Source organism: Geotrypetes seraphini, chromosome 2 (assembly GCF_902459505.1).
Source record: "Geotrypetes seraphini chromosome 2, aGeoSer1.1, whole genome shotgun sequence".
NCBI lineage: Eukaryota > Metazoa > Chordata > Amphibia > Gymnophiona > Dermophiidae > Geotrypetes > Geotrypetes seraphini.
This window is the reverse complement of record NC_047085.1, coordinates 8235033-8248687: the sequence shown is the minus strand read 5'-3', so window position 1 is coordinate 8248687 and position 13655 is coordinate 8235033. Positions and strand designations below refer to the sequence as shown.

The following is a 13655-nucleotide window of genomic DNA, read 5'->3' as shown; positions in this document are numbered from 1 at the left end:
GCTTGTTCACGCTTTCCAAAATTACTAGGACTAGGGGACATGTGATGAAGCCACTAGGCTTAAAACTAGATTTAAAACAAACTGGAGAAAATATTTCTTCACACAGCATGTATCACACAACATGTAATTAAACTCTGCAATTCGTTGCTGCAGAATGTAGTAAAAGCAGTTAGCTTAGCAGGGTATAAAAAAGATTTATATAATTTCCTAAAAGTTCATAAGTCATTAATAAGATGGACTTCAGAAATTCAGTGGCATACATAGAGTATGTGATACCTGGGGCCGATCAGTTTTAACACCCCCCTAATATAAAAAGGGATCAGAGGGGCACTCCCTAGGAGCTGCACCCGGGACGGACCTCCCTCTCTCCCCCATTTTGCTTTCCTCCTCTACCCCCCCCCCCCCCCTTGGTATGCCACTGCCTGTGGAAGGGAATTTTGGTTCCAAAAGTTAGTAAAAATGTATTAAAATTAGTCCAATAAAAAGATTACCCTTTTTCTAGTTTCTATTTATGTTTATCAATTGAGTTACAATACTATTTTATTCTAAAGCAACGAAAAATATTTTTTTCTATCATTTGTCATCTCTAATCTAATCTTTAGGTTTGTATACCGCATCTTCTCCACGTTTGTAGAGCTCGGCGCGGTTTACAGTGGAAGAAATAGGAAGAAACTACAACAGAGGGTTAGAGGTAGTAGTGTGAAGAAAATTTAGAGGACTTGGGATGCCAAGATATAAGAGTTTCCTAGAATTCCTAAGTTGGAGGGAGACTTACATTTTTGTGAAAAGCCAGGTTTTCAGATGTTTGCGGATTCTGCTTTTTTCATCTGGTTTCTCTGGTTTCTGCTTTTTTCATCTCTCTTCATTCTCCATTCCATCCAGCATCCACCCTCTTTCTCTGTCCCTTCCATTTTCCTCTTTCAGTCTCAACTCCCTCCTGCATGCTCTGGCATCTCTCTCTCTTCTCCTTTCCTTCTCTCCTTCCCACCCCAACTCACCCCATGGATTGGCATTTGCTTCCCTTCCCGTATGCCCTGGGATTTTTCTCCTCTCTTCTCCTTCCATCTCTCCCTCTCCTTCCATGCTCTGGCATCTGCTTTCCTTCCTTTCTCTTCCTCCCTTCTCTCCCGATAGTCTGGCATTTAAGTCTCCTTCCCTTCTCTTCTCTCCCCCCATGCCTTGGCGTCTTTTTCTTCTCCTATCCTCTCCTTCCCTTCCATCTCTCCCTCTCCCCTCCATGGTCTGGCATCTTCTTTCTTTCCTTTCCCATGCTCTGGCATCTCTCTTTCATCTCCTCTCTTTGGTCTTCCTTCTCCCTCCCTCTCCCCAATTGGATGCAGCATTTCTTTCCCCCTCCCATGCCCGCCCTCCCTCCTTTTGTCACCCTACAGTTGGCAGTGCAATATTCACAATTTGCTGCTTCTGCCAGCGTTAGGCCTTCCTCTCTGCCGGGTCCCTCCTATTTCTTGTTTCTGCTAAGGCAGGACTCGGCAGAGAGGAAGGTCCGATGCCGACAAGAGCAGCGAATTGTGAACTCTGTTTATGCTGCTGGGAAGAAGTTATTGATGTTGATGGCTCTTAGAGGAGTCATCTGAGCACCCCTTTTAGGTACGCCTACGGGGGGGGGGAGGGGAAGGGGGGAGAAAATCCACTACTTTTTTCTGATAAGCAGCATAAAATTTTTTTTACCCTTATGAGATCTTGCCAGGTACTTGTGACCTGGATTGACCATTGTTGGAGACAGGATACGGGGCTCAATGGACCTTTGATCTGTTCCAGTACAGCAACACTTATGTTCTTATCTAACCATGTGTACTCTGTCACACAGTTTCTTTTCTCTTCTTCTTCATCTCTGCCACTCTCTTTTCATATCTGTCCATCCTTTTAGGAGTTTCAAAAAGTGCTGCGCACCAAACGGCCAGTATATGAAGCCACTCTGCGAAATGGACGCTCACTGCGTGAGAAGGCCCAGCTCCCTGAGGATGTACAGAAACTGGATGAATTACTGGGAGAACTGAAGGAGAAATGGGATTTAGTCTGCTGGAAATCCACAGAGAGGTGAGCCCACTAATCTCCCCAATCGTCCCCACACACACTGTTCTCTGAGTAGCCATGTCTTTTCTTGTCTTTACCCTCGCCAGTCCTGGTTTTCTATTATCTTGCCCCTTTTCCTCTCTCTGTTTTTGAATCTCTTCTCCATCTAGGTGATACAGAGGCATTATAACATTCTTAGTCTAGAAAAGGGATGGTAAAAAAGACTAAAGATATTATAATGCCTCTGTATCACTCCATTGTGTGACCTCATCTGGAGAATTGCGATCAATTCTGGTCTCCTTATCTTAAGAAAGATATAGTGGCACTAGAAAAGGTTCAAAGAAGAGCGACCAAGATGGTGAAGGGGATGGAACTCCTCTTGTATGAGGAAAGACTAAAGAGATTAGGGCTCTTCAGCCTGGAAAAGAGAGGAGATAGAAGTGAAGTCTACAAAATCATGAGTGGAGTAGAACGGGTACAAGTGGATCGATTTTTCACTCTGTCAAAAATTACAAAGACTAGGGGACACTCGATGAAGTTACAGGGAAATACTTTTAAAACCAATAGGAGGACATTTTTTTTCACTCAGAGAATAGTTAAGCTCTGGATCGCATTGCCAGAGGTTGTGGTAAGAGCGGATAGCGTAGCTGGTTTTAAGAAAGGTTTGGACAAGTTCCTGGAGGAAAAGTCCATAGTCTGCTGTTGACACAGACATAGGTCATTAGCATGGAATGCTTCTACTAATTGGGTTTTTGACAGGTACTTGTGACTTGGATTAGCCTCCATGAAGATGGGCTACTGGGCTAGATGGACCATTAGTCTGACCTAGCAGGGCTTTTCTTATGTTCTTATCTATCAGTTTCCAGCCTCTTCCATTCCTTCATTCCTCCCTTGTCCACACTCTCACCCTCCAATCCTCACCCTCCTCATAAGAACATAAGAATTGCCGCTGCTGGGTCAGACCGGTGGTCCATCGTGCCCAGTAGTCTGCTCACATGGCGGCCCTCTGGTCAAAGACCAGTGCCCTAACTGAGACTAGCCATACCAGTGCACGCTCTTGTTCAGCAGAAACTTGTCTAACTTTGTCTTGAATCCCTGGAGGGTGTTTTCCCCTTTGAAAGACTCCGGAAGAGCGTTCCAGTTTTCCACCACTCTCTGGGTGAAGAAGAACTTCCTTACGTTCGTACGGAATCTATCCCCTTTCAACTTTAGAGAGTGCTCTCTCGTTCTCCCTACCTTGGAGAGGGTGAACAACCTGTCTTTATCTACTTTGTCTTGAATCCCTGGAGGGTGTTTTCCCCTATAACAGCCTCCGCAAGAGCGTTCCAGTTTTCTACCACTCTCTGGGTGAAGAAGAACTTTCTTACGTTCGTACGGAATCTATCCCCTTTCAACTTTAGAGAGTGCTCTCTCGTTCTCCCTACCTTGGAGAGGGTGAACAACCTGTCTTTATCTACTTTGTCTTGAATCCCTGGAGGGTGTTTTCCCCTATAACAGCCTCCGGAAGAGCGTTCCAGTTTTCCATCACTCTCTGGGTGAAGAAGAACTTCCTTACGTTCGTACGGAATCTATCCCCTTTCAACTTTAGAGAGTGCTCTCTCGTTCTCCCTACCTTGGAGAGGGTGAACAACCTGTCTTTATCTACTTTGTCTTGAATCCCTGGAGGGTGTTTTCCCCTATAACAGCCTCCGCAAGAGCGTTCCAGTTTTCTACCACTCTCTGGGTGAAGAAGAACTTTCTTACGTTCGTACGGAATCTATCCCCTTTCAACTTTAGAGAGTGCTCTCTCGTTCTCCCTACCTTGGAGAGGGTGAACAACCTGTCTTTATCTACTTTGTCTTGAATCCCTGGAGGGTGTTTTCCCCTATAACAGCCTCCGGAAGAGCGTTCCAGTTTTCCACCACTCTCTGGGTGAAGAAGAACTTCCTTATGTTCGTACGGAATCTATCCCCTTTCAACTTTAGAGAGTGCTCTCTCGTTCTCCCTACCTTGGAGAGGGTGAACAACCTGTCTTTATCTACTTTGTCTTGAATCCCTGGAGGGTGTTTTCCCCTATAACAGCCTCCGGAAGAGCGTTCCAGTTTTCCACCACTCTCTGGGTGAAGAAGAACTTCCTTATGTTCGTACGGAATCTATCCCCTTTCAACTTTAGAGAGTGCCCTCTCGTTCTCCCTACCTTGGAGAGGGTGAACAACCTGTCTTTATCTACTTTGTCTTGAATCCCTGGAGGGTGTTTTCCCCTATAACAGCCTCCGGAAGAGCGTTCCAGTTTTCCACCACTCTCTGGATGAAGAAGAACTTCCTTATGTTCGTACGGAATCTATCCCCTTTCAACTTTAGAGAGTGCCCTCTCGTTCTCCCTACCTTGGAGAGGGTGAACAACCTGTCTTTATCTACTTTGTCTTGAATCCCTGGAGCGTGTTTTCCCCTATAACAGCCTCCGGAAGAGCGTTCCAGTTTTCCACCACTCTCTGGGTGAAGAAGAACTTCCTTATGTTCGTACGGAATCTATCCCCTTTCAACTTTAGAGAGTGCTCTCTCGTTCTCCCTACCTTGGAGAGGGTGAACAACCTGTCTTTATCTACTTTGTCTTGAATCCCTGGAGGGTGTTTTCCCCTATAACAGCCTCCGGAAGAGCGTTCCAGTTTTCCACCACTCTCTGGGTGTAGAAGAACTTCCTTATGTTCGTACGGAATCTATCCCCTTTCAACTTTAGAGAGTGCCCTCTCGTTCTCCCTACCTTGGAGAGGGTGAACAACCTGTCTTTATCTACTTTGTCTTGAATCCCTGGAGGGTGTTTTCCCCTATAACAGCCTCCGGAAGAGCGTTCCAGTTTTCCACCACTCTCTGGGTGAAGAACTTCCTTATGTTCGTACGGAATCTATCCCCTTTCAACTTTAGAGAGTGCCCTCTCGTTCTCCCTACCTTGGAGAGGGTGAACAACCTGTCTTTATCTACTTTGTCTTGAATCCCTGGAGCGTGTTTTCCCCTATAACAGCCTCCGGAAGAGCGTTCCAGCTTTCTACCACTCTCTGGGTGAAGAAGAACTTCCTTATGTTTGTACGGAATCTATCCCCTTTTAACTTTAGAGAGTGCCCTCTCGTTCTCCCTACCTTGGAGAGGGTGAACAACCTGTCCTTATCTACTAGTCTCCCCCATTGTGTACTGTTAGATGGATAGAGTTGAACTTGGTGTGTGCACTTTCCACTGTGTATTCTTAGAGCTGCCATTTCTTTCTCCTTCTCTTTCAGGCAGCACAAGCTGGAAGAGTCGTTGCTTTTCTCAGGGAAGTTCACCGATGCTCTCCAGGCCCTCATGGACTGGCTGTACTGGGCTGAGCCTCAGCTGTCTGAAGATGTGCCCATCAGGGGGGACAAGGACTTGGTCAGTGACCTCATGGATAAGCACAAGGTTAGACTTTACCTCCCCTAATCCAGGCCTCTCCACTAATTACGAACTTGAGGGCTCCCCAGGACTGAATTTTCTTGGAGCCTAAAAATGTACTTCCAGACTCACCTGAAATATACTTTATCCTTAATACAACGTATATTTATTTTATTTATTGGGATTTATTAACTGCCTTTTCATGAAGAGATTCACCCAAAGCAGTTTACAATACATCGAACAGGAAAATGGTAAAACCAGAGGACATAATTTGAGGTTGAGGGGTGGTAGATTCAGGGGCAATGTTAGGAAATTCTACTTTACGGAGAGGGTGGTGGATGCCTGGAATGCGCTCCCAAGAGAAGTGGTGGAGAGTAAAACTGTGACTGAGTTCAAAGAAGCGTGGGATGAACACAGAAGATTTAGAATCAGAAAATAATATTAAAGATTGAACTAGGCCAGTTACTGGGCAGACTTGTACGGTCTGTGTCTGTGTATGGCCATTTGGAGGAGGATTGGCAGGGGAGGGCTTCAATGGCTGGGAGGGTGTAGATGGGCTGGAGTAAGTCTTAACAGAGATTTCGGCAGTTGGAACCCAAGCACAGTACCGGGTAAAGCTTTGGATTCTCGCCCAGAAATAGATAAGAAGAAAAATAATTTTTTTTTAAAATTGAATCAGGTTCGGCAGACTGGACGGACCATTTGGGTCTTTATCTGCCATCATCTACTTTGTTAAAGTATTTTCCCTATCTGTCCTGGCAGGCTTACAATCTCAGTGGGACAATGGAAGGTTAAGTGACTGGCCCAGGGTCACAGGGAGAAGCTGGGATTGAACTCGGAACGTCAGGGTTGCTGAGGCTGTAACCACTTCCCCTCATATTACATCATGACCTGGAAACGCAGCCCATTTATATCACGTATCTGGTGAAGCTCTAGCAGGAAGAATTAATGCATGAGTTAACAGTACATTTGAGAAACTGAAATCACATTCAGCAAATCATGGTTACTATCATGATATGTGCAAAACAAAAACACCAGCCACAAAGGTGAAAGTCACAGCGAAAGAGCAGAGCGAGGCTAGGTCTCCAGTCCCACTTTAATAGCAACCAGTTAAAACCAGGCATAAAACAAATCTTGTCAATCATAGGCTTCTGGTAAAAACATGTTTCGGCTAGAGTGCCTTCATCAGGAGTGCCAATGAGAAGTAAGAATCAATCCCGTGAAAGAACAGGTGTGGCCTCTGCGCTTTTCCTTCGGATTTTGAGGTGGAAAACGAACCCATCTGGAGACAGGTCCCCCTTCAGATGCTGCAACTCACTTTGGAGCGACCTTGCAGGATGCCTTACTTCAGGCCTGCACAACTCTGGTCCTCGAGGGCCGAATCCAGTCGGGTTTTCAGGATTTCCCCAGTGAATATGCATGAGATCTATGTGCATGCACTGCTTTCAATGCATATTCATTGGGGAAATCCTGACAACCCGACTGGATTTGGCCCTCGAGGACCGGAGTTGTGCAGGCCTGCCTTACTTGATGACCCCATGTTCTGTTTTTACTTTAAAAAAAAAATTAAATTTAAACATTATTTTTTTTTTTTTTTTCCAAATATTTTTTATTTTCTAATTTTTCATAAAGTGTACATAATAATTAATTACAATTTATAAATACATATTATCACTTTTATATCTAATACATTATATATCTGAATTTGATTTTCCCCCCTCACCCTCCCCCCTCCCTTTCATTACTTTAATATAATATTTTAATTTTCAAATTTTTATAAAAAGTATACAACATATTAGAATACTATTGATACATATTCAATAACTTTTTTATATCTAATACAATATAATCTAAACAATTTTTATCCCATTTCCCTCCCCCCACCCTTTTATTACCTTTTTTTTCATACGTTACATTTTGTATAATATATTATAACATACTATGTATAAATTAATTTTTCTTACCCCCCCTTTATGTGTGTCATAAAAAAAAAAAATCCTTAAAAAAAAGAAAAGAAGAAGAAAACATCATATTATTTATTCATTATAGTATTTTGTCAATGGCCCCCATATTTTTATAAATTTAATATATGTCCCCTTTTGTACTGCTATTGTTCTTTCCATTTTAAAAATATGACATATTGTATTCCACCAAAATGTGTAATTTAGGTTGTTGTAATTTTTCCAATTGTTAGTTATATGTTGAATGGCAACCCCTGTCATAATTAATAAAAGCTTATTATTTTCTGGTGAAATTTGACTTTTTTTTCTCATCATTGTTCCAAATAAAATTGTATCATATGATATCGCAATATGATTTTCCATTAATTTATTAATTTGTGGCCAAATTGAATTCCAAAAAATTTTTATATAAGGACAATGATATAATAAATGATCTAATGTCCCTGGTTCTAGATTACAATGCCAGCATCTATTAGACTTAGAACTGTCTAATTTTTGCAAACGGGTAGGGGTCCAAAAAGCTCTATGTAATAAAAAGAACCATGTTTGTCTCATAGATGCTGACACTGTACATCCCATTCTCCAAGACCAAATTAGTGGCCATTGAGATGCATTAATTTGATGTCCAATCTCAATGCTCCAAATGTCTCTTAGACCATTTTTTGGTTTTTTATTTACATATCCAGATATTAATTTATACCACAATGCGGCTTGATGTCCTAGGAAGTCTGCTTTAAAGCATAAGAATTTTAAACTATATTGATTGTTTAAAGATTTCCATTCAGGGAACCCAACCTGAATGGCCTGCTTCAATTGCAACCATTTAAAACTTTGTGTTTTATTGAGACCAAATCTATGTTGCAATTGTGAAAAATCCAGCAGTTTACCTTCTGATATAATATCATCTAGAGTTCTAATGCCTGCATTAATCCAGTTCTTCCAAAGGATTTGAGCTCCGCCAATTTTGATCTTGGAGTTTATCCATATGGATTGATTAGTTGATTTGTATATTGGGATGGGTGTTAATTTATCAATAAATCTCAATGTTTTCCAAGTATCCATTATTATTTTATTTTCTTTGTATCTTTTAGGTATATTAATACTTGGTAGATGAACTAAATTTAGGGGAAACATAAGGCGCCATTCCAAATATAACCAATCTGGTGCATTATCTATAAGTTCTGGGAGGATCCAATACATACCCTGACGTAGAATATAGGCTTGATGGTACCTATAAAAATTTGGAAAATTTACCCCTCCCTCCTTAATTGATTTTTGTAAGGTTACTAAAGCTATTCTAGGTGTTTTACCAAGCCAAAGAAATTTTGTTAAAATTCTATTAAGCTTTTTATAAAAGGACCCCTGAAAATAAATAGGTATCATACTCATTTGGTAGCAAACTACAGGCAACATCATCATTTTAATGGTTTGAACTCTTCCCCACCAAGAAATATGTAATGGGTTCCATTGCTCACATAACTCCGTAACTTTTTTTAATACATATTTTTCATTTTCTTTTACAGTATCTTCAATTGTTTTTTTAACTTGAATGCCTAGATATTTAAATCCTTCTTCTTTCCATATGAATGGAAAAGTATCAAATAATCCTTTTACACAGTGAACATTCAGAGGTATAATTTCAGATTTATTCCAATTAATTTTATAACCTGAAAATTTGCCAAACTTATCAATTAATTCCAATAAAGAAGATAAGGTAGACTCTGGATTTCTCAAATAAAGCAAAATATCATCAGCATAAGCCGAAATTTTATATTCCATATCTGAATATGGAATACCTTGTATCTCCCTCGTTTGCTGTATTGCTAATAATAAGGGTTCTAATACAACATCAAATAACAAAGGAGATAAAGGACAGCCTTGCCTAACTCCCCTCTGCAATTGAAAACCATCAGATATCACATTATTAATATTTAATCTTGCAATCGGGAAGCTATACAAAGTTTTTACCATTTGTATAAATCCAGAACCTATACCAAACCATTCTAAAGCCTGATACATAAAATTCCATTCTACCCTATCAAATGCTTTCTCAGCATCTAATGAAACTGTAAAAGCCGGTTCATCCATTTTTTTTGACAAGTTTAGCATGTGAAATAATAGTCTAGAGTTATTGGAGGAATGTCTTTTAGCAACGAAACCCGTTTGATGCATATCTATAATATGTGGGAGAGCTTTGGCTAATCTCAAAGCCAAAATTTTCGCTAAGAGTTTATTATCAACATTTATCAAAGATATAGGCCTGTAGTTTGAAACCAAAGTAGGATCTTTATTTGGCTTAGGCAAAACAATTATTATTGATTCAGCCATAGTACCTTTTATATTACCTTTTATAAGTTGTGTCTGATATAATTTTAATAAATGTGGGGAGAGGATATTTTGAAATGTTTTATAAAATTCTACTGTGTAACCATCACCACCTGGAGCGGATCCAACTCTAAGAGATCTCAATGCTGTTTCTAATTCTTTTAATGATATAGGTTCTTCTAAACTTCGTTTTATATGATCAGGAATTTTAGGTCCATTAATTAAATCTAAAAATTTTTTTCCATCTTTTTGTTTCTCCAAATAAGGTTCGGAAGAATATAGATCCTTATAAAAATTTAAAAATTGTTTTAATATTATATTTGTTTGATTTGTTATTATACCATTATCATCTTTTATTCCATTAATATTAGTTCTCCTTTTTTTTGCCTTAAGATAATTTGCCAATAATTTTCCCGCCTTATTGGAATTTCCATAATACACTGTTTGCTTAGAAAACAAATCCCTTCTTATCATTTTTGAAGTTAATTCATTATATTTACCTTTTACTTTCAATAGAGCTTGCAAAACTTCATATTCCCATTTACTTATCAATTTAGCTTCTAATATTTTTATTTCTTTTTCTAATTCTATATATTGTTTTTTAATTTGTTTCCTAATAAAAGCTGAATATGATATAATATTACCCCTCATAGTTGCTTTAAATGCATCCCATATATTCTCTATAGATGTATCTTCCACTAAATTTATTTGAAAAAATTCATTAATTTGTGTTTTAAAATTTTCCAAAAATTTGTCATCCACAAGCAATGCATTATCAAATCTCCAAAGAGGTCTATTATTTTCTAATTGATCTAATTGTAATTCTATCCATATTCCCGCATGATCCGAAATAATAATAGGATCAATGGAGGCTTTAATCACCTGTTGCACTTTATTTGTTGAAACAAAAATATAATCTATTCTTGAAAATGATTTATGAACCTGTGAACAAAATGAATATTCCTGATCATTAAAATGAAGAATACGCCATATATCATTCAAGTCGCATGATCGAACTAAATTATCTAGACCTAAAGATTTAATATTTTTACCTGGTTTTTTATCCAATAGTGGATCCATTACAGCATTAAAATCTCCCGCCACCACTAAATTAGAGGCAGCCAGTGGTAATAACATATTTTGTAGCTTTTTGAAAAATTCTGATTGATTCGAATTAGGGGCATATATATTAAATAACGTCAGGGTATCATTTCCCATACCTATATCGATATGTATCCATCTTCCATGTGGATCTGAACTTTTTACCTTTATATTGGCCATACATTTTTTATTTATAAGAATTGCAACCCCTGCTTTTTTACCCACTGCTGGAGCAAAAAAACATTCCTTTATCCATCCACCTGATAATTTCTGTGATTCCTTTATATTAAGATGGGTTTCTTGCAGACAATAAATATCTGCATTTTGCTTTTTTAAAAATGTTAATATTTTTTTCCTTTTAATTACATGATTCAGGCCATTGACATTAAGAGAATATATTTTAAAAGACATTATACATTTTAATACTTTTCATTATCTTATTCTTCCTCTCCTCTTTCATTTCTAATATCCAAAAAATTTTCTTCATGACACACATATTTAACCCTAATGTATCTCCCTTAATTAGTCTTTTAAATATTCTCCTTATCCCTCCCTTTCCCACCCAATACATTGGCTGCTTAAGGATACACATTGGAACTGTAATCCAAACATTCTCCCCATTCCAGGCAATCAATATTTAATATTTAAACAAATTTCCCTTCTATCTATCTATATTGATCTTTTATATCTTTAATCATTTTCCATAACATTTCATTAATGTATCATTTTCCATTTAACAATAAGTTGATTTGTATTTCCTTAGTATTATGATTTCAACATATAATTATTTTTAACATATATGTAGTGTATTATTTAATAAATTTCCTATATTTTGTTCTTTCTTTCTATTATTATTGTCTTTTCTTTGTATTGTTTTCTTCCTTTTCTTCAGATATTTCAAATATGTCATATTTTCTAATTTTTCATAGAGTCTTCAAAACCATCTTAATGTTCTATGTTAAAATATCATAGGTTCTGGTTTAGAGAGAAAATCTTTTAGTTTTTCGGGATCTTCAAAATATAAGGATTTGTCACCAGATGAAACTCTCATTTTCGCCGGGTAGTATAGACCATATTTAAATCCTTTTTCTTTTAGTAGAGGTCTCATGTCTAGTAGTCTTTTTCTTTTATTTGCTGTGTTTTTGGCAAAGTCTGGTAAAAACCATAATCTTGATCCTTTATAATTTAAGTTTTTATCTTTTTTTGCAGCATTTAGTATCTCTAGTGCTTGTTGGTATCTCAACATTTTGAAAATGATTGGTCTTGGTCTGTTTTTATTTTCTAAATTTTTAATTGGGATTCTATGCGCCCTTTCAATTTCAATTGGTTGTTTCAAGTCTAATTGTAGTATTTTTGGAATTAAATTTTCAAGGAAAAGGATAGTATTTTTTCCCTCTAAATTTTCTTGTATTCCAAAGAGTTTGATGTTCTTTCTTCTTCCTCTATTCTCGTAATCCTCCAGTTGATCTTTTAATTTATTTAATTCCAGGCTGTCGTTTTTACATCTTTTTGATTCACATTCTATAGTTTCCATTTTTGATTCTAGTTCAGTTGTTCTTTTGTTGTTAACTTCCATTTGTCTATGTATATTTAAAATTTCTTCTTTCATTTCAGACATATTAGTTATAGTTTCTTTAAGCATTTGTTTGATTTGTTTTAATTCTTCCATGACTTCAGCTTTGCTTAATATGTCTGGTTCATCAATAGGAAGTGGTATCTTGCTTGGTGTTGTTTGATCTTGTTTCTGTCTTTTTGCAGATGTACCAGCCTCATTTTTGTTTTGTCTTGTACTTGCCATGTTGTTATTTTCTTTTTCTTGGTTATTCTTATTTCTTATGTTTAGTCTCTTGGTTTTATATTTGGTATTTTTATGTTTTTAATTCCTTTTCTTTTTTCCCTTGTCCTTTTCTCTTTTTCAGATATCTGTCTCAATCTTAAGTACTCCTTTTTAGTGACTTTTTCTCTTTAATATTGATAAAAAGTTCTTTGGAGTAACTATCAGTTTTAATTCCAGTTCTATATATGTAAAAAAAAAAAATGAACTAGTATTCCTTTTTGGTTCTTTTCCTTTAAGCCCTTTCACTTTCTCAATAAAGAAGGGGGATTTTTAGATCAACTACCTTTCCTTCTTTTATATCTCTCTTATACTTGTCAGGTTATTTCATAAATTACCTTTGGCATTTATTTTTTCTTATTGATATACAGTTTTAGCTCTGAACAAAAATGTTTAGTAGTCCTTTCCCCTAGCTCTCCTGTCACAAGCCCAATCGCAGCTCCGACCGAGGAGAGCAACACTTTATATAATTTTTTCCTCTTATTTGACAAATTTGAAGCTACTGTTCTCTGTTCTTTCTCAGCGTCTCTCAACTGCCTCAACTCCTTGCTGCTTCAGTTTTTTTTTTTAAAATTCCGTTGACCTTTTTCTCTATCTCTTTTCTCACAAGCCCAATCGCAGCCCGTCAGAGAAAAGTAATTTTCAGTTACTTAGTAAGGTCATTCACAGCGTTTCTGAACTTCTTCAACGTCTTGCTGTTTCAGTTTTTTTAAAAAGTTCCGTTGACCCTTTCCTCTATCTCCTCATATCTCATTCTCAAGCCCAATTGCAGCCCGTCAGAGAAGAGTAATTTTCAGTATTTCAATTACTTAATAAGTTAACATTTATTTATTTTCCGCTCTTCTATGATTAATCATTGAAGAAAAATGTCGGTATTCCTCTCTCAGTATTTCTCACTGTATTTCCCTTTCAGCGTCGCCAAAAGGTAAACTATTTCCTCTTTATGAGTTTTCTATATCTGATCGGGAAAGAAATTTTATTCAAACTCTCCCCATCAATCTTGTTATTTACTCACT

At 37.7% G+C, this 13655-nt stretch overlaps 1 protein-coding gene across 1 annotated transcript in view; it reads left to right on the top strand.

Moving 5' to 3' along the window:
- The window catches only part of PLEC (plectin), a 523889-nt gene that overhangs the window by 432988 nt on the left and 77246 nt on the right, over window positions 1-13655 (top strand). The window contains 2 exon segments of the mRNA XM_033935291.1: window positions 1889-2058; window positions 5286-5445. Coding sequence (XP_033791182.1) covers window positions 1889-2058; window positions 5286-5445 — 330 coding nt within the window.